Genomic DNA, 21,852 nt, shown 5'->3' on the forward strand with positions numbered 1-21,852 from the left:
ATATCAATGCAAAGAATAATTAATACTTTCCCTTTAGCGGCCAGAAGTTTAAAAAACATCATCCTTTTCCTTTCATACCTACCTGCACTGTTCATCCATTCCATCTGCATCACGGCTAATATCATCACTCATATAATATTTGTAGCAATTCTATTAAAAGAAAAAAATTTATTTTATTACATTTTGAATAAATATTAACACTTGTGTTCAAGTTGCTAAAAACATTAGATCTGCTTTGTATAAAACACTATTAAGGAAAACCATTTTTAAAATTCTTAAACATATTTTATATTTGACAAATACCTGTTAATATAGTTTTCAACATTCAATTTTGTAAAATTTAGTGTTCCAAATTTTTCTCCCTCAACCCTTCCTTACCACCCTCCTCTCTTCACAAGTAATCTGATATACCTTAAATACGTGCAATTCTTTTAAACATATTAAGGAAAAGACATTTTGGAAATATACTAAATCAATAAATGATTTATGCTTCCTATGCTAAATAATATATTCACGAGTGCTATTAATACACCAGTATCTTGGAATAAGTTCTTTTCTCCACAAAGTACCAATGCTTCCAAAAACAAGAGGACAGGGAAGAATCGACTATTTTGTTCAGTTGAGGGAAATTCTAAGTAAAGAAATTCCTCCTATGAATGTAGGTCAACACTCAGACTCCAAAGACACCAAGTAGTATACGAGGTCATAAAACTAGTTTCAGATGGGTGTACTTATTTCTGACTTACACAAGAGTTTTGTAATCAATACAAAGGTCTTTAAAAAAAAAAAAAAGAATTTTGGCAACAACAAATTTTTAGGGTAAAAGGGTGAAAGGTTTTTGTTTGGGGAACTATTTTGGGTACAAATCAATAATTTCTCATTGCTAACTTACTTTATTTAATTAGATATGAACAATTCACCTCGAACTTAACACACTGCAAAGTTAATTCAGGAGTCCATGAGTCTCTCATCTCATATAATATTATACAATGAAAATACTGTATTTATTATATTAATTAATATAATACAATTAAAATTAATATAATTCACAACATACTAATATATTATTAATACATATTTTAAACAAATATATTTAATAAATTATATATCATAAGTATATAATTATTATGTTATAACAATCAAATAAATAAAATTTATTAAAATTATAATTATAAATAATATTATATACTTAATACACATTAATTATCTATTACTATTATTAATAGATAAATATATCATGTATTAAGTGATGAATTATTCTGTTAATAATATAATTAATATAATACTTGTTAATTAAATATTAAAGTGTTTAAAGTATTATTAATTAGACATGAAGTCCTAAAACACTCAAGGCATTACAAAATCATCAGGCCTCTATGCCATACTACTCTATTGGTAAATTTCCTAAAATTACTAATGAAAATCTATCAAATAAAATTAAGCAAATGATGAAAATACATTTAACAAATGAGTTATTTAAATAAAAGCTTCATTTCAACCATTTTTAGCAACTGTGTTAGTTATTAACACTTTTACAAGAGAACAGAAGATGAAAATTCCTTGGCTCCAAGTAGTTAACAGCCAGAATTAGAAAATTTGCACAATTTAGGGGTTGCATACACAGCCCCCTACCTTTTCACCTCCTAACTACTGACAATGCAGTGAACTGTTATACATCATGCTCTCAATTTCAAGCTTCTCTGATCCTTGCCATTGTCTATTGTCTGATTTGCAGATAAGCTCAGCTGACCTGGGGTCCTCCTGCCCTGAATTCCACAGGGAAATATCACTAGGAAGGGTAGAGACTGGACAAGATGGAGCTAAGGTGAATTCAGAGCTCACCTGTAACTTCCAGCAACAATAAAGCAACAAAAATGGAATCCAGAAATGGAAGACATGCGAGTTGATATACATGTTACAGGTGAAAAGGAAATGAAATTAATCAGATTAACTCTGTCTTTTAAAAAGTGATCCTATTTAGTATTTAATGGATTTTGGCCTATAAGTAAATCAGGGTTCTTTTTCTCTGACCTTACTTCAAAATATAACTGGCCTGTAATGAGTTAAGTTTACAAATCCAGCTTTCTCTTAATCAGTTTTCTATTCATGTGTCAAGAAAATCTTCTACCCCTTTAAAGAAGCCACTTGAGACACTAATATTTTTACACCATCAAGCCATCCTTCTAGGATGTCTAGTTTGCTTTCCATACAAGTCTGGCTGACTGTCTCTGCCCTTGATGATACAGCTAGACTCAAAAAAATCAATATGCCTTAGGAGTGAAATAAAGAATTGTCCCTACTCCTCATTTCCACATTTCATTCAATTATATTTTCTCCTTTCTATGATGCTAGTTTTCCTACTTTCTCTACTCCTTAAAACTATAAAAGAGATCTGTTCTCCTCCATTTAGAATCTTTATTCTGTTGGGAAAGTTGAGATCCTATTTATTGTAAATTGAGATTTTACTAGTAAGTTGTTTGTGCTCAGAATAGCAAGCACAAAATGATTAAGAAAATGGGAAGTAGAGTAACCTTCTAGGCATTCCTCCCGGAATTTTAATTTCTTCTCTCTTTCTCTCTCTGTGTCTCTCTCTCTCTTTCTCCCCCACCCCTCTTGTCCCCCCTCTTCCCTGAGGCAACTGGGGTTAAGTGATTTGCCCAGGGTCATACAACTAGGAAGTGTTAAGTGTCTGACACCACATTTGAACTCAGATCCTCCTGACTTCAGGGCTGGTGTTCTACCCACTGCGCCACCTAGCTGCCCCCTCCCAGAATTTTCCAGTGACATTTTGACCAGAACAATTCTTCCACAAAAGACTAAACCCCAGTTCTGATACACTCCACCTCCCAAACCAGCCCCAGACTTTATAAGCCAGTTAAACCCCCATACTGTTGGGGAAACTGCAAATATGTTTGTCTTTCTCTGTTTTTAAGCATGAATGACTAGACATAAGTGGTAATAGTAAAACCAGAAATTAGAATTAGGTGTTAAAATATAAGAGAAGAAAAAAATTTTTTCCCTTAAAGACTGTTTGGTTCCCTATTGGGAAACCAATATCTCTTTCAGGGAAATATTGTAACACGCAGAACCACTTAGGGAGTTACTGGCTTCCAGGAAATTTAAGCAATAATAAAGAAATGGGAGAATTACTATATGAAGAAAGATATTGAAGATGTATCTTTTACAAGTAACCATTATTGGCTAGTGGCATGGTTGACAGTCACAAATAACCAAAGCTGAGAAATGAAGGGGAAAATGGTAAAGGACGATTTCCATTTGGAAAAGAAAAGAGAAAAACAAAATTATTTGTCTAAAAGATAGGTGAATTCCAGAATTTTAACTAAAAAGGAAAACTCTCATTGGTATGCATTTGATATTTTTGTTTCTTTTAGAAACTTTGACAGCAAATGCTTTTGTCTCTCTCTTATCTTCTTATCTATGTCATAAAGTCAAACAAGTCTTTTCCGAGAACCTCTCAGCCCAAGGAGAAAGAGTGAACTTTTTCTTGAGAAAGCTCTTCCTGACTCTGGGAAGAGAGTAAGGCAGACAAGAGAAACACAGGAAAATTGAAATCTCTAGTACCAGAAGTGAATGCAAGGGATAATGTAAAAAATTACCCTGGCATGGATTCTGTCAATATAAAGTTATTATTAAATAAAAAAAAAAGAAATCTCTAGTACCAAGAGTAATATGTGCCCCTCAAAATGCCTTTGTTCTTTTTTATGCCTTCGTTTATTCTTGTCTTTCTTTATCTGACTCTGAACATACTGAAACTAAAATCACAATTAAATTTTATAAACTGATTCAATATGTGCCCATATTAACGTCAAGAACACAAGATATAAAAGGAAGAATTAACACCAAAATAACAACTTTTGGTATTCTTTATATTTATATTCCTATTATCATTTTGTATAAAAAACTAAAAGATATTTAACAAAAAAAAAAACTAGTGTAGGGAACAAAAACTTCCTTGTGGGGGAAAAGTGGGGATAGGGTCACCAAGAGAAGGGAAATGATTTCCTTAGGGGAACACAGCTACTAAATATCTGAGGTGGTTTTTAAACTCTGATTCTCTAGCTTTGAGGGCTAGCTAGGGCTCTACATACTACACCACACAGTTGCTCCTTGAATATAATTAACATGAAAAGCTGAGGTCTGACATTTAACTAAAACAGAAGTCACTAATCTCTTCAAGAAAAAACAATTTTTGTAAAATTCTTAGAACGTAATATTATAATCTTTCTGTTTCAACTGATTCAGGAAGGAACTTGTACCAAACTCATCTATACTGGCCTAGTCCATTTTGATTTTTTTTACCACTTATAATTCTATTCAAGGAGAATTTATTAAGGCACAACTATGTTTAAGAGATTGTTCTATGTAACAGAAGTAGAAAGATAAATGAAAATTTACTTTGTGTCAAGAGATTTATAATCAGCTTAAAAAGGCAACATATTATGAATTGTAATATTCAGAAATATGGGTCTCGGGAATGAAAAGAAATTAAAAGGAGTACTGGAATGGTTGTCGTTAGCAAAATGGATCCTAACACTTTAACTTCTTTACAACAGACAGATTTTTTTTTGCCAACTCTAAGGAGTACACTAAACTAGAGAAAGTAAATAATTTCATAAGTTTTTCCTAACATGTATACTGTGGTAGAAAAACTTTTCCTACTTCAGGTTTGGATTTCAAGATGGCTATTGGTCCCCAAATAACCATCAGGCATCCCAGATTGATTTTTCTTGCATAAGAGAATCTAACAAAAGTTAATAAAGGCCAAATAATTTTATCAGAAAGCCTTCTTATATAGGCACATAGGGGTGAAAAATTGGCAAAAGGGAATAAAGTTCTTCAGAGCATATGGCTTCACAAAAGTCTCTTTAAAGGGCAAGATAACTGTCACGTACTGGTACTGTTATTGAGTCTATCACTTTGTCTAATTTACCTTGTTGAGCAAAACAAACAAACAAAAAAAACCACATCTTTCCCCCTTCCTATGCCAAAGCAAAAGAATATTGTAGAAACTCCAAAGCTAGTCAATTAACTCCCTACCTGATTATGTTCTAGTAACATTTGTAAATTGATTTCTAAAGACCAAACTTTCAGTGGGTAATGAGTCAAATTAGTACACAACTGGTACAATTATAGTCAGTCAATCAAAATAAGTGGAATATAACTATGCGACTTAAAAAAGCATTAGGTGAGACAGTGACACATAAGTGAAAAATACTGGAAGAATCTGAAGACAAGGGATTAAGTAGTAAACACTGCAATTTACTAGTTTTAATGATGTACACATCACTATGGGTTTCAGTTTCCTCATCTATCATTGAAATCTACTTGTTGGTAAATTTCTCATAATCCAGTATTTCTTGTATCTTGTCCTTTCCTCACTTAGTATTCCATCTACAGATATACACTGCAATTCTGACTAACTTAGCAAATTTTGTCATCACATTATTCTGGTCAAAATGCATCTTGAAGACTACTTGGTTAAGAAGTCTCAACAAATATGGCTAACTTAGTACAGACACACTATCTGTCCCTTGGCCCAAACTCAAAGTATGGGAGAGCTGACTGGATCATTAGCTGAATAGACAAAGCTTCAAGAAACTAAGGGTTACTTCACCACAACAGAATAGAATCAAGTGTTTGGAAATAAAACAATCAATCAGAAAGTCCACGTTTTAAGAATGGAAATGCATTTGACAGCTATACACAGTAGCTGTAACAAAAAGGTATACTCAGACATGAGTAAATTATGTCATCTTGGTATAAACATGATCTGAGCCCATTGCATAAACTTCCCCATATCTGAATAAAAGGGAAAAGTCCTATTCCATTACTTTTGAACACTTTTTTGTCCCTAAATGTAAAATTTTTGTTTTGAACTTCTCAAATGTTAAAAGTTAAGTTGAAGTTATCAGTTGGCCATCATAAGTCTGTTCCCCCATTCTGGGTCTTTTTGTCATTGAACCTTGGTAGGCCTCCCCATCCTTCATGGGAAAATGATGAGGTTGAAATACAAGAAGGTTGAAATACATGCAAGGTCCCATTCAGATTAGATTCTATGATTCTAATCCTTATTTGGGAAATCTAGTAATCCCACTGAACCAAAGAAATGGGGATTTTTTTTAACTTTATGGTACCACAGAGAAAACAAGTTTATGAGACAGTATAGTTTCATCTGTCATTATCCTAAAAACTCATCCAATAATACTTGCCCAATAGAGTCTGAGATTCTAAATGTACCCTCAAAAGCTAATTTCTCGCATTCAAAAGTTTGCATTTATTTCAAAATCATTATACCTCTCAACTTTAAATCAGTTATAAAATTCAATCTATTAGAAATAAAAATATTTTTGCTATAATCAGTAAGAAATGACCTAAGAATTTTTTATTGAGGGGACAAGGGCCAAGGAGAATAAACTATGGCTAAGTGACTTGCCCGGTGTTACACAATTGATAAATCTGAGGCCCAATTTGAACAACAGGGTCAGTGGTCTATCCACTGTGCCAACAGACTCTCTTTACAAAGAATAAAACTGGACATAATTACAAAATTACACTGAATATAAAAATGGGAAATGACACAAATGACCATCATTGTTCTCAAAATATAAAACAGCATAATCTTTGCAGTTTAGCTATATCAAACTTATTCCAAAATTCTAAAATTATATGAAATGTATCATAGACATTGACATGTGAACTACAACCCCATTAATTGAGAAGACATATAAGGGATTCAGAAATAAGTAAAATTCAGACTCACATTTCCAAAAGTGAGAATAATCACATAATATATATGACAAAGCCTTCTCTGTCAGTAAGGTTTATAAAACATAGCAATTAACATTCCACACTGTGTGAATCTGAATAGTAATAATTTTAAAATTACTTCTATTAATCCAAAACCCTTTGGAAAAGTTGATGGAATGAGATCATCAGCAATAAAGGAAACACCCATATTCAATATTACAGATCAAAAAGAAAACATTTAAATTTCACAAAATGTTTTCCACCTACAATCCCTATATTGTAGATAAAATAAAAATGCCTCTGTAAAATATCAAGAGAGCAATCCACTCATATATCCTTACATCACATTTGGAAGATAAACACCGAACTCTTAATATACTCTATCTAAAAGATCACTCTCCAGTAATCATACATACATACCTTACAAATCAAGACTTTCAGCGTAGGATGTCTATAAATTGAATCTTTTTGGAAATGGTTCACTTGCTGTCCACAAGCTGTGCAGCTCACAATTCCATGCAGCCCTTCTTCTAGAACAGAAACATCCCCATCATTCACAAATAAGATATTTCAATAGATAGAATTCATTGTTTTATGACCATATAGTATCATTTTATATAACAATTTTCTTTCAAGAATGCCAACAACAAAATAAACACACTTATGCTTTTTATAATATTATAAAATTTCTGAAATTTAGTTTGAAACATAAAGCAAACCTATATAAAAATTCCCAATACAAAAACAGATACTCTTTTCCTTTCTGTTAAAGCACTACACAGTATGCGCACATTTTAAAGACATTTATGTACTATATTTGTCTTCCTATAGTAATATTGGAGATGCCAAATTCTATTAATCACCACTACCACCACCCTCCCGCCCACCCTGGCAAAGAAGTATTTATTAAAGTTTCTAAATGTTAAACTTATAATGCTGTGGATTCTGGGTTGGCGAGGCTAGAAACAAATAGGTAGAAGAAAAAGTCTCATGTGGTTGCCAGAACTCCAGAATAGAAAAATAGTTTTGTAGAACAATGTTCATTAATTTAAGTCTGGCTCATCCCATCTTACCTAGCAATTCCTTCAAAGAGGGGCTATCTCAAAATCATCATAAACAAAGGACTTCTGTCTTCCTAGTAACAAATTGGAGACCACTTCTGCCCAGCAACAGAAGAATGACTGAACAATATATTAACAAAACAAAATACTCCATGGAAATAAAACAATGGCTATGAAGCATACAAGGAAAGACAAGAAGATTAAAATGAGATGATACAGAACAAAATGGGCAGAAAGAAATATATACAGATCTAAGTGTATAAAGAACAACTATTTTTTAAAATGCAAATTACAAGGTAGAGGTTTCATTGGTATTTAAAGCTCAGATAAAAAAAACTCTTTCTACCAATGAAGTCCAGACAATTTTCTAATCAGTCATAAAAGACAGAGAAGTGAAGGGACTTGTGTCCAGGCCCTCCTGGCTTCAGGACCAGCTCTATTCACTTGAGATAGAATTGGGATAGAAAAGAAAAAGATTGGAGGAAAGGAATAAAGAAAAAGCCAAAGCTGACAGAGCTTTAGGCAAATGAAGGTCATAGTTTAACAATCTCTTCAATTGTATTCGTAAAGATTTTCTAAGATTTTTGTCTATTCTACCTTGACTTAATCCTGCGGAACAGTTACTATATCAATGAGCATAAAAATGCATTGTTCCAAATGATTTTTAAAAAGCTCTGGGGGTTCTTGATCAGCTTCTTTTATTGCTAAAAGCATTCTCTTGCTACAATGTTACACAGAGCCCCCAAAAAGCCTAACAGAGATTTCTTGAGGTGAAATCAATAGCTTCCCAACTGGATGGCAGCAAATCCTCAACAATCTAAATGAAATGGATGAATATTTACAAAAAATATAAATTGCCCAGATTAAAAGAGGAAATAAATTACTTCAATAGTCCCATTTTAGAAAAAATTGAAGGTGTCATTATTACTTTGCTACAAAAACAGAGGCTTCTGAAAATCAAGCAATTTTGTCAACATTGCCTCTTATTACTCTATTCCCAAGAAGTGGCTGATTAATGTATATTAGTACTACAATTTCATAAAGGCTATGAACAAAGGAAATAAATTATTTTGAGAAACACCTCAAAGGTTCCAAAGAAGAAAAAAAGAAATCATGTATCAACCACATCTGTCTCCCCCAATATACAAGAGGACAGGTAGCACCTGTTTAATGCATAAATACTGATGATCAATCTGAGCAAATTGAGTTTGAATTTACAAGCTCTAAGGAAGAACACAAACTCTTATAAGAATAACTACAACTGGTTTGGTAGACGAACTGTACTCACTTAATGATAGGATCAAAATATCATTTAATTTAATTGTCTTCTGTGACTAATCAATTTTATGAAAATTTCAGAATTCAGTTGACAAACTACTTACTGGAACTTGTAAAGTTAACGCAAGTGAAATATTAGATTCTTTTTCAAGGGAAAAAAAAGAAAATAAAATGATTGCTACAATTCAAAAACAATCATTTCTTTAAAAAGCAAATTTCACTTGAGGTATAAAAATTAGTTAATTTGTTTTAGGAAAACAAGTTCAAAATAGCTTCACAAAATTTCCAAGCAAATTAGAAAAAATATAGTTTCAATGTTATGAAACGTTAAGGAAAGATAGGGAGATGCAAATGACAATTTCTCTACAAAATTAAGTATTTAATTGCCTGCTTATCAGATGTTATCATTCAAGAATTCCATGTGAATAAGATCATTTGCCCTAATGTTTTCATGATCTTGAAGGGCCATAAAAATTAACATATTTAAATCAGCTCCCCCCCCAAAAATAAAGAAAAAATGAAAACATCACAATTCATAAAAGCTGTAAGAAATTGCATGTATTTTTAAAGATTTAAAAACATATGAAAATAAACAAAAATGTAACTACAAGGATGATGCAAAGAACAGTTCTGCCTGACGTAGAAAATGAATAATTTAAATGGCTGTACCAATGTCTATCTTTATGCACTACAAGATTTTCTGAATAAAATTCATATAATTGTTATTAATTTAATTTGTAATTTCTACTTAATTAAGACTTGACATTGACTTAATAAAGACAGTGATTTGTAACTTATTGCAGCCAAAGAGGATAGATGAGAAAGTATAGATATCTGTCATGCATTATGTTACCTTACAACTTCTTAGAATTACACAAAGCAATCAACTCCATACTCCAGTTGCTTTCCCTCTCAATAAGCACAGCACCGTCTTAAAACTTTTTTTTAATAGAATCTATTGGTTGGTTCTCCTGGTATAGATAACTTTACTTATCTTCCAGAATACATGGACACCTTTGTAACTTCTTTTCATAAAGAGTTGCCTAGGATGCAAAGAGGTCAAATGACTGGCCCCAGGTCACAAAGCCAGTATTTGTCAAAGGCAAGATTTGTATACAAGTTTTCCTGATTCAGAGGCCAACTTTCTGCTACATTGAGCTGTCTTTTCTATCAATTTGGGATCAAAAGTCTATATACAAGAAAGCCCTACTTATATGAAAAATTAATTCATATATATATATATAAATAAAAATAACACTTAAAGAAGTACTCAAACATAAGTATTAGAGATATATGCCTGACCCCAGAAGGCACCATCTACAAGAAGGAGACAAGAATTGATTGATGAAGGGTTATCTTCTCTATAGGATTTCTTGTGTAACATACGCAAGATGATCAAGTAAATAAAACAGAATTAGTCATGTGTTAAGAGGGTAAAAATGTGAAGATAGATTAATAAGATATTATAACAAGTGTCATTAAAACAGGATGCTACCTGTATTAAGTTTGAGACCTTATTTTTCAATGAAAATAAAGCAAACTATCATTCAAGAAGAAACCAAATTATTTCTGAGATACTAAGACTAGAATGTATTCTGTGAAACTAAAAATTAACATGAGTATTTCTAGTGAACTACAATACCAAAAAGGAAATATCAATTCCTGAGTCAAATCATGGAAAGGCACAAAGATCAGGCAATTATATAAATGTAATAATGAAGTCATCATAAACAGTAAAGAGGAAGACAGAGAATCATTTCTCAAAATGATATTTAAAAACACTATTCCAACAACCAAGGAATAACCAAGACCCCCTTGTAAAAGGACATATTTACTAAATTTAACCCAAGACCGTGAAAAATAGTAAATCATACTGACCCTGTACAATGTTTGAATAATCCTTAACACACTGATCCAAAAAGACAGATTAAATTATTGTCAAAAGTCATATATTATAAATCTCCTGAATACCATTTTTCTTTTCATACCACCAAAATATTTGTGTGTAAAGAACTTGCCACTAGTGCCCTAGTAAACTTCCCCCTACTCTGAAAAACAGTAAGACATGGAAAACCAAGGCCATATTGCCAACACATATATAAAAATAATGAGGCCTTTTCTTCATACACATATTTCTATGGCAACAACCAAATCTATGTAATGTACAGTGTTTTCTGAACACTAGCTCAAGTCAAGTGCTCATCACCACAATGGCAATAGGATGAGGAATCTTTTTACCACCTCAAGTCAGAGAGATGGTAACTTGCATCAATGGAATAAGATGGATTAAAAATCCTTAAATATAAAAGTAAATATTAGTATGAGTGTATGTAGAAGCCAAAAATTCAATTTCAATGTTAATTTTGTTGTTACCTTTCCAAAGTTTGAAAGCATCAAATTAAAAACCAATATGAGATGTTTAAGCACTAAAGTACCTACAAATGTATATAACACTGATCAGAGTTTGAAGAATGTCAGACATCTAGGATATGCTGTAACCTATTTAACATATAAAGGACTGCTTGCCATCTTGGGGAGAAGGGAAAGGGAGGGAGGGGAAAAATTGGAACAGAAGTGAGTGCAAGGGATAATGCTGTAAAAAATTACCCTGGCATGGGTTCTGTCAATAAAAAGGTTAAAAAAAAAAAAAAGAAGAAGAAGAAGAAGAAGAAGAAGAAGAAGAAGAAGAAGAAGAAGAAGAAGAAGAAGAAGAAGAATGTCAGACAAAATAGGGCTAAAAATGATAGCTTAAACCTACCAGCAGGAGCATAAGAAAGTGACACCATGATCCCCAACCATTTTATTTTATTCCTTGCCTCGAATAATCCTCACTTTAACTTTACTCCAGCAGTGCTTGTCCTAGATCTCCTCAAATGACTATTTCTATATTAATTTTTGTCAACTGTTCAGTTTCAGAGTTGGGGAACCCAAAGCAAGTTACCTTAGTAGTCAGCAGAAAAAAAGTGCTCAGAAACCTACTACCAGTTCTGCCCTGGCTGCCAACCTGCCAGTTCTCTTATACTTTAGGAAACAGTTTAGGACTTGCAGTTGCTATTATTTTCAGTTCCTCTTCCTTGGCACTAAAAGACTAATATATCATCCTTCGATGGATTCCCTCCAAAAGCCACCAATATTTGAGTAGGGATATAGCATCCCTTCGTGTACATAAACAATGTTTCCACGGCATTCTTCGAAAGAAGCTATTATTTAGCCAAAAAAAAAAAAAACTTATCATTTTTATAAACATATTTTCCTAGTTCCACATTGAGGTGAGTGCTTTCAATAGCTTTAATACAAATAAAAAGGATTTCATTCACAAAGTCTTTTCTTTCAATAACTCTCATATTGATATAAGCCACACTATAGTGACACATAAAGTAAAAATCTGATATTGCCTTTAAGATTTAAGGAACATAAGACTATAACTTCATGGGGATGTGGAGGAAAAAAACTGCTAAAGGTGGATTTTTTTCTCACCCCTCATGAAATCATGAAACCCCACACCTACACAACTAGACTCCATAGTAATAAGTTTCGAAACTCAGCTTCTGCTAAAGATACTTATACTTTTAAAGATGAAATCAGGGTAATGGAATGGATTAAGTACTTGGTGAGATAAGGTGCTAGGGGTTCTGGAGATTGTTTGATTCCAGATTTACACAGATATACCATTTTACCTGATAATCTACAAGGAAAGAAAAAGACTAACTTCTAATGCAAATACTTTCTAATTGGTTGTCTTTGTTTTTTTAAGGTACAAGACAGTTAGGTACAGGAGAGCTATCATTGTAGGTACAAGAAGTCCCTGTGAGGTGATTCGTAAATTCATTTTTTCCTCTTTGACAATTGAGAGGATATTTCCTAAAATCATTAAAATAGAGAAACCTCCCTTGTTCTTCTATTATCAGCATTGAGGCAACAGTGGTAAATATCTTTCTTCAAAATACTTCCTTGATGCCATGAGGAAAAAGCCCAAAATGAAGGCCCCAGACCTAGATAAAAAGTGGGGCTTCTTCTATGAACCATTAAAAACCATATTGGCTTTTGGTACCCATGAACCAATATGTGTAAGAACATTATTTATGTAGGTATGTATCTCCTTATTTAAAGGAACATGAAGGCCTGAAACCCCTTCCCAGGGCTGACCACTATTAAATAATCCAAGATGAAAAAAGCTAATACAAAAAGGCATGAGGTAGCCCATTAGCCATTAAAGGCAAGGAACTGACACAAGATGAACCATTCTATTCTGTGCTTCCAAGTGCAGAGAGAAATGGAGATTATTCTCAAGCAATACTTTTAATAAACACGGCTGAAAATGGGAGGTATTTTTAAGGAAGCACAGAGATTTCCCGAATGTGGTCATAAACAGCCATTTTAACTTATGTTTTTAATTATTATTTTTTTTTTGCAGTTGTATTTACCTCCGCGTTTTTTGAGATTTTCAGTTTTCATTTTACTTCTGCTTCTAAATTCAGGCCCTTTAAAATCATCTTTGTCTTCATTCAGCACTGGCTCTGGTTGTACAACCACTGTACCTAGAATGATTTCATTTAGAAATTGAAAACCATTACACATCTTAAATGTGCACATGAAGTGCAAGACTATAGATCAAGCTAACAATGCTGTTAACATAACTTTGTTCTTTCAAGTTTTCACACTTTTATGAGAACTCTTAGAAACAAATGGAATAGGGCAATGGAAAAAGGGCCAAGTGTTAACAACCAGGTTACCTGTTAAAATACAGTTCACAAAGACTGAATAAAATCATTAATTATAACTTGAACATAAAATAATGTGTGACTTGAGTCCAATTCTTAATACTCTGGTGTTCATCACTCAAAAAAAAAGTCATAAAAAATGGACTTTACAGAAGTTGTATTAAAGAGACCAAATAAATAAATAGATCAATAGATAAATGATTCAACCTGAAAACCAAATTCTTCTTTCACAGTTACAGATGGTCAATTCAGAAAAGAATTGTAGTCCATGGGAACCGAAGTAGCATATATTGCAATCAGATGATTACAATGTTCTATAAAGCAGCATATCCTAACAAGGGTGGCCTAAATTTCTGACATACTGCAAAAGTTTCCACGTGCCATAAATAGAGGGATAGTGTAAGATATTTAAGTAAGCTAAAAGTAAACACTATAGGATTGGATTGTACCCCTCACAAAAGATAATTTTGGAAAGGGACTCATTTTACAATGCAATGTCTCCTTAGATAACAATGACTCCTAGGATAGCACATAAATCTGTGTATGAGTATAATAAAAAGGGAAATTGGAAAGGACTGTTATCTTTCCGATTTTTTTTGTGCTTTTTGAGGTAAAAACTAGTAATTTAAAGGAAGTTACAGAATTTAACTTTTTAAAGTGTTTGAGAATTCCCAGAGAAAGAGAGGACACAATAAACTGAAACATCCCCCAACTAACACATTAGAAATAAGAATACTGGCAGGGGTTAGAACTTCAAAAATGACATTTAATTATGTGGACTACTTCATTTATACTTCAACATATACCTGTATTTTAGAGAAACTATGAATTTTTCTCTGCGTAAATAACAAAAATTAAGGGAGTCATTCCTAAAGTTTTGTTTTGGTTTGGTTTTTCCAGAATTTAAACACTATACAAGTGGAGGAAAGGAGTGATCTGGGATTGAAGCTAGCAGTGGCAATTGATATTATTAGCAAAGCCACATTTATCATGATGTTCAAAGCCTGTAAGTTCCAAACTCCTAACTCTTATCATAAAATGTTCCACCGGGGTCTTTCTAGAAGCAACCAAAGAGAAAATATGCCTCAACGACAAAATCTCCAGGGGTCCTTTTCTCATGGGGACCCAACCTCGCCTGTCAACAAGTAGCCATAAACTTAATTCATCAAAACCATTACAAAGAATTATCTTTATCTATTTAGAAAAATCCATTCTTCTTCAATCTCCTTATATCCTCTCAGCCATTATTGTTCCCTATTCTGTTCTTGATTATTTCTGCCTTAATAATTCTAGGAAAATAAATTCATTTCCAAAACCTAGCACTAAATGCAATCTTCCACCCTTCACCACAATGTTTACAAGTAACACAACTTAAAGCATATCAAAAAGGATTCAGAGATCTAGGAGGTACATAAACAGAAGAAAATGAGTTGGGAAAAATTGCTGTAGATGAACTTGAGGATAGATCTCTGAAGAGCACTGAATTAAATATTTAATAATGGGACAATTATAAAATTTTAGGGTTGTTATACTACAAGGTGGTTTTTTTTTTTTTTTAACCCATCTCGAAATTTTAATCTTTTGTTTTTCTTTCATCATTCAAACAATTAGTCCTTGGCTGATATGCTTATTGCTTTGATTTTTACTTTTTGTTTACTCACACGTAAGGGGGAAATAAAATTATTTTAAAAGTTTATTACAAGTTTTTATTATCTTCATCATTTTATGTATATCAACAATATACTTAAGAACAATTTAGGTGGCTCTGATCTACCCATTATGTTTATTCCATTCGTAATGAATAGCTTAAACTGGAAAGTTAAAAAATATTTTAAACATGATAATATAAAATTTACCTTTCAAAAATTGTTGTTAAAATTTTAGAGATAAAAAGTTTGATAATACAGATAAGAGTAACCTTCTAATAATAAAACTTTGTTGGATTGTAGGTAACAATGTTAAAAATGAACAGTTTGAAATATATTTCATGCTCTTCATATCCACCCCAAAGGAAAGATCTGACCAAAGTTTAAAATTGTTAGTAAAATTTTTTAGTAAAACTGAATCCTAAATAAAACAATAGTAACGCAAGTTGCTCTTGGTACTCAAATATGACGTTCAAACAATAAATCCTTTCTAAAGGAAGAAGAAAGAGAGAAATAATGCTCATTTTGTAGAAAGCCAGGTAGATACTAGGTGGAGTTGAGCTACGTAAGAAGATAAAAAAGTGTAATCTGCTATGAAGCATATAGAGAATTAAATGATAATAAATATAAAATTCTTTAAAGGACAAATTGAGAACAAGAAGGACTACAAAGTAATTGCTAAAATGCTATTTCTGGCAATATGATTCAAATCTAGTAGGAAAATGGCTAAACCGTTATTTTCTTTAAAAGAATTTCATGTGTTATGATCATGGAGACACTGAAGATAATTATTTTTTAAACAAATGAAGTTATTTTACATCTATGCACACACATATGTGTTACCTTTAGGCAAGCTTTGCATAGCTATATCGTTTTCTGAGGTGTCAATGGAAACTTCTTTATTTACAGTTTCGTCAAAAGCTTGTTCACCATCTGATTCTACATATTTTGTCACAACAGTAGGCTTCCTATAAGAAAAAAATAAGGAAATTTGATAAGGCCAAGTAAAACAGAACAGATAGTAATAACTGAAAATATTTCAAACAACTAGAAAAATACTTCTAACTATAGATATGCTTTGGCTTTAGAAAACAGATGAATGCATCTGTGTGTTCCAATATTAAAAATAAAACGACCTTTTAATTAGGTTTTAGGAGCTTTTGGTGGCCAAACATGCCCTGTAGGCCTGTTAAGATGTAATCCTCATCAGCATTATGGTATTCATTGTGTGTATTCTGCAAGAGTTGGATGACCTTGCTGTTTATACCTCCCTTGACAAAGGAAAATTTTACCATTCCTGGAAAAACTAGAGTTAGTAAATTCAAAAAACTTAGAGGATGACTCCCATCACTCACCTATCCTCAGGATACTGAAAATCCATAGTAGAGTTGAGCAATACATCACATGTGCCATACTGTAACATCTGATACATCACTGCCTGAAAAGCACTACTGTTTTAAACTATTAACTTCAGATTACAGGACAGGAAATTGCTACCTACTATATAAAGTTGATAACTGTGAAAACTTGTAAAGACAATTTACTTAAAATGAAATCAGAGTTTTCATCATTAATTTTTAGTTCAAAATAAAAATGAACTTAAAATAATTTCCTTTGCACCAACTAACCTTTTTGAACGGGATGGTCCTAAAGATTTGGCTCTCTCTGAGGAGGTATTTGCCTAAACAACAAACAAATACAATTGTAAAAAAAAAAATGCCCTTCAACAAATGTTTTCCCTTTACTGTAGTAATGATGTCACTTTGAATATAAGCACCAGTAAATTAATTTGTTATTTCTTTGGGGGAGGGAAGTGGGAGAAGGAAGACAATCATGACCATTGTTGCTGGACTGTACTACCCGGTAGAATAAAACACTAACGAGAGCAGGACAGGTTTGTATCCACCAGGCCCTGTTAAAAAATTCACCATCAGCAATGCCTCCCAGATAATAACCCCCCTAGAAACTGCTATAAGATAGAAAACCACGAACTATGAATACTTTACCTCACCAGTGCCTTGTATTTGAATACTGTTAAAATGTACAGACAGTTCCAGTTTAGCCTATACCTTTCAAACAAAATATTAAAGGAAAAATAACATTACAGTTATCAATTAGTTCCATAGGAGAAAGATAAAAGGGACAGTTGCTCAAACATTATTACAGCAGCCAACGTAGATAAATTACGAGGTCCCATATCAGAGCCCTGAGAACAATGAGATGTTAAGCAATGGCCTACAATGGAAAGAACACTAAATTTCAGAGCAAAAACCCCTAGGCTTTACTTTGTCCTCCGCATTCACTGTGTTCACGATTCTTCTGGATTTAAGTAAGCTGACATTTGTCACCCAGTAATCACAAAAAGATTTACCTTGTTCTTATTATGTAAATATTTGGCAATTACTTGTCTGTGCATACAGGGTTTGGCGCAAGAAAACCAACACTCCTGAAGCCAGCACTATGAAGGACCAAAAATTTGGAATATAATATTCCAGAAGGTAAAAGATATGGACTGATAACCAAAATAACTTACCCAGAAAAACTTATATAATGCTAGAGGGAAATATGGACCTTTTTCATTAAAAAAGGACTCCCAAGTATTCATGGTGAAAAGACCAAAACTGCAGAGAAACTCAAAAAGGTCAAATACATCAGTTAAGCAAACATAAAAAGTTAAACACAATCAATCATAACGCATCAAACAAGGATAAACTGCTTACGTTCAATTACTTGGGGTCAAAAAAGGAATCCAATTAGAAAAGGCTTGTGGTGTGCTAATTCTATGCCTTATTGGACTTAAAAGAAGAATGGAATGAGAGGGAAAGAAGACTATGGCGGGGAAGGGTCAGGGGAAATGAAGAAAACTTTAGGGTAAATTCTCTCACATAATCATGGCGTGAAGGTAGACATCCTTGCAAACAAGGACCGAAGGAACAGCTGTCCCTTGAACCTTATTCTCCCTTGAACTAGTCAAAGGAAAGGATACACACACACAGAGCTGAGTAGATAAATACATTTCAGGAAATAGGCAGATAGAGGGGAAAGAGAAAAAGGGAGAATTAATGGGGGGATTTATTTCAAAGCAAAAAAAAAAAAAAAAGGATACATAAAAATGTATACCACATTTTGAGGTGACAAAGAATAGGAATCTGAAAAAATGTCCATCAATTGAGTAATGGCTGAAAAAGTTATGGAATATAAATATGATGGAATATTATGTGCTGTAAGAAATGAAGAAAGAGATGGTTTCAAGGAGTCCTGCAAAGACTTACAGACTAAGAGTGAACATAAAGACAATTAATACAGTGATAATACAGTAAAGATAAACAACTTTGTGAAGGCCTCAGCATACAGAATGAGATTTGAGAGTTTTTTTGAAGCAGCTGACACAAAAATATATTTCGCTTGACACATATATATGTGTGTGTATATTTCCACAAGAATTTTGTTTTCTTTCAGTTCCATCAATACTTAAAATTAACTCAGACTTTTAATTAGATGATCAAACAATAGAAACTGAAACTGAAATACTTAGGCCACATATATAGAAGACAGACTTCAAAATGGGCAAATTCAAGGGAAAAGGAAAGAATGATGGCAGAGGATCAGAAAGATAAAGTCATGGAAACAACAAACATGAGAAACTTAGGACTTAGGGATGGAGTATAGATGGGCCTGGAGTACTATCATGAAGAGTCAAACATGGCTGAAAAACAAATCTAAGTGTATTTGTTCAAACTGTGTAAATCATCCAACCTTATCCACCAACCCAACTGATTCAGAAATTCATCAATTTTTATTAATGAACTAAACCACACACAATTAAGATTGAATGAAATAGTTATCAAATCAGTCTCCAAGAACGGTGAAGAAAACAGAATATTTTCCATTCCTGACAATTTTCTCAATGTCATACTTATAAATCTCCACCCAAATGACTGGCTCAAGATACACTAAGTATTAACAAGGAATATGGAATATGAAGGATGGGATGAAGATTAATTTATGTTTTAAAATTCATTTTAATATAAGAAATGTAGAGCAGTTTTTCCAGAAGTTTTTGCTGTGAAAAAGAGGACCTAAGTAAAATAACAGCATGAAATGAAGGTACTTAAAAGAGTTCTATCCATAAAAAGCTTCTATGACAAAATTTTTATAAAACAAAATCTAAAGACATTATATTTTAGTGACCTAGATAACAATATACATAAGCCCAGAAATGAAGATTAAATTTTTTAAAACTATCAAACTGAACCCAAAAACATTTGGCAAATTTCGTACTTGTAAAAATTTTTTAAGAAGCAGTGATAATAAAGGGGATAAGAAAATCAAAATTTTCAACAGGTATACAGATTTACACAAATAAAATTAGATAACATAATTCTTTAGTAGAGAAGGAAAAAAGGACATCTATTGTCACTTGTTCTCTTTTCTTTCCAAATGGATGTAATTCTAAAGGGGGAAAAAATAAATAAAAGTACAACTATAATTTTAAAAAGAAAAAAAGCTATAATTTTTAAAAAGGAAAAATTATTCTAAATTACATTCATAAATAGCATTATTTATAAAAACGTTAAATAAAGTATACCTAAATACATTTGCATTAATTATATTCAACATGAAATTTTTCCTGCTGAATATCTTGGAATCATATTATTATCTTGAAAATGCTTCAAATTATTCTTACCTCTTCCTTGCTGATTTCCATTGGATCCGAACTATTTCCAGACCTACTGCTTTTATCTAGAAAAAAGAATCAATCAAATACAGTATTTGTATTTTTAAATAAGTAACTCAATAATGCTACAAAAGAATAAATACAATTGTCAAAAGAATTACCTTCTGCTACTATTTCTTAAATGTGCAAGATATTTGGGTGATAATGGAATGACCATATTAGATTTAAAGTTAATACCACCCTGTAACAACTACCAAGCTACTTCTCCTTTATCCTTTTCCTCCATAAACTATAATTATAATGAAAGCAGCAGATGATGTAAACAATCTGCCAGTACAGTTCAACTTTAATATTTAACACTCAAAGAGGCTGTGTTCTCACAAAGATTATACTATATAGAGCCTAATCTGACAGGTAAGAAAGAATTCATACTTAGGCACTGCAATGGACACTTGTTCAAGTATGAGGCCTGATCTACCTAAATTTTAAATTTGGTAAAGCCTAAGGCCACAAGACCACTGTTAAGGGAAAAACAATTTGGAACACAAAGTTTTGCAAGAGTGAATGTTGAAAATTATGCACAAGTTTTTAAAATAAAAGCTTTAATAAAAAAAAAAGAGATAAGTCCACTGCACTGGGAAAAATATTACTTCCAAAATTTAATACAATTAAAGACAACCTTAATGTTTCCTTCAAAAATCATGTCAATGTACAATATATTTACAATTAATATTCTCATAATGAATAATAAACTATTATTAAAAATTGACCATTAAAATACATGGTCACCAAAAGCAAAAAAAAAAAAAAAAAGTAAAATATAACACAACTCAACTCCTACTGCAGAAAGTGTCAGTAAGGGAACTGAAAGTCAAAGTAGTTTCTTCACTTCTCTCTCAGGTTCTAGGCAAGCTCTCTAAGACTAAGATCGAATAAATATCAATTGTATTAGTCAAAGGTGCTTACTCATCACAGAGTTTCCTATACCTAAGAAATTAAAGATCCATTCTCTATCCCTTATCTATCTTTTGGTATGTGAGGAGTCCAAATTATTCTACTTAAATATGGTTTAATTCTTCAGGGGTAGGGAAAGATTTGAAATATTCACTAAGAAGCAAGTACAAATAGAACAAGAAAAGATCTAGAATGATTAATGTTCAACATAAATCAATTTCATCCAAAGTAACTTTCATACCAATTTGAATTAAAAACATAAGTGGGCATGATAAAATAAGAATCATTCAAAATATCTACCCAAAGTAGGAAGAAGACACAATGCCTCTCATCTTTAGTTTTGGTGTAATGTTTTCTAATTGGCAAGGTCTTAGCTCAATGACAAATCTTATTAGTATAGAAATTCTAGCCTAGAATTCTATGGTTTCATGGAACACAATTGAGGAAGTTTTACCACATATGATGCCAGAACCTTAAAGCCTGAAGTAATACAAAAGCCCAAAGTGATAATGAGAATAATTTAGTAGAAGGAAGGCCCAGATCTTTTTCCTGATATCCCTACCTTTCCTCAAAGGCACAAACAACCTCACTGATGCTTTGACTCCTTCTCCATCCCACAAATCCAATCACCAGCTCCAAATAATTTCATCTCCCCAATGTCTCTGTCTCTGTCTCTCTCAGATCTCTGTAAGACGACATTTTCAACACCAGACTAATTTTCAAGTTCTCACTGATTCTTATGGGAC

The 21,852-nt window shown here is 32.4% G+C and overlaps 1 protein-coding gene across 9 annotated transcripts in view; it reads right to left on the reverse strand.

Moving 5' to 3' along the window:
* Window positions 1-21,852, reverse strand: part of ATRX (ATRX chromatin remodeler) — a 183,759-nt gene that overhangs the window by 106,873 nt on the left and 55,034 nt on the right. For 5 of the 9 annotated variants that reach the window (XM_051968398.1, XM_051968395.1, XM_051968394.1 and 2 more), the window contains 6 exons: window positions 20,162-20,217; window positions 17,103-17,155; window positions 16,318-16,442; window positions 13,532-13,645; window positions 7,189-7,298; window positions 83-150 (listed from right to left, as the gene is read on the reverse strand). In XM_051968398.1, the coding sequence (XP_051824358.1) occupies window positions 83-150; window positions 7,189-7,298; window positions 13,532-13,645; window positions 16,318-16,442; window positions 17,103-17,155; window positions 20,162-20,217 (526 nt within the window). The remainder of the gene's footprint in view (window positions 1-82; window positions 151-7,188; window positions 7,299-13,531; window positions 13,646-16,317; window positions 16,443-17,102; window positions 17,156-20,161; window positions 20,218-21,852) is intronic. The other 4 variants (XM_051968401.1, XM_051968396.1, XM_051968393.1 and 1 more) reach the window with 3 other exon arrangements.

The sequence above is a fragment of the Antechinus flavipes genome, chromosome X (assembly GCF_016432865.1).
Source record: "Antechinus flavipes isolate AdamAnt ecotype Samford, QLD, Australia chromosome X, AdamAnt_v2, whole genome shotgun sequence".
NCBI lineage: Eukaryota > Metazoa > Chordata > Mammalia > Dasyuromorphia > Dasyuridae > Antechinus > Antechinus flavipes.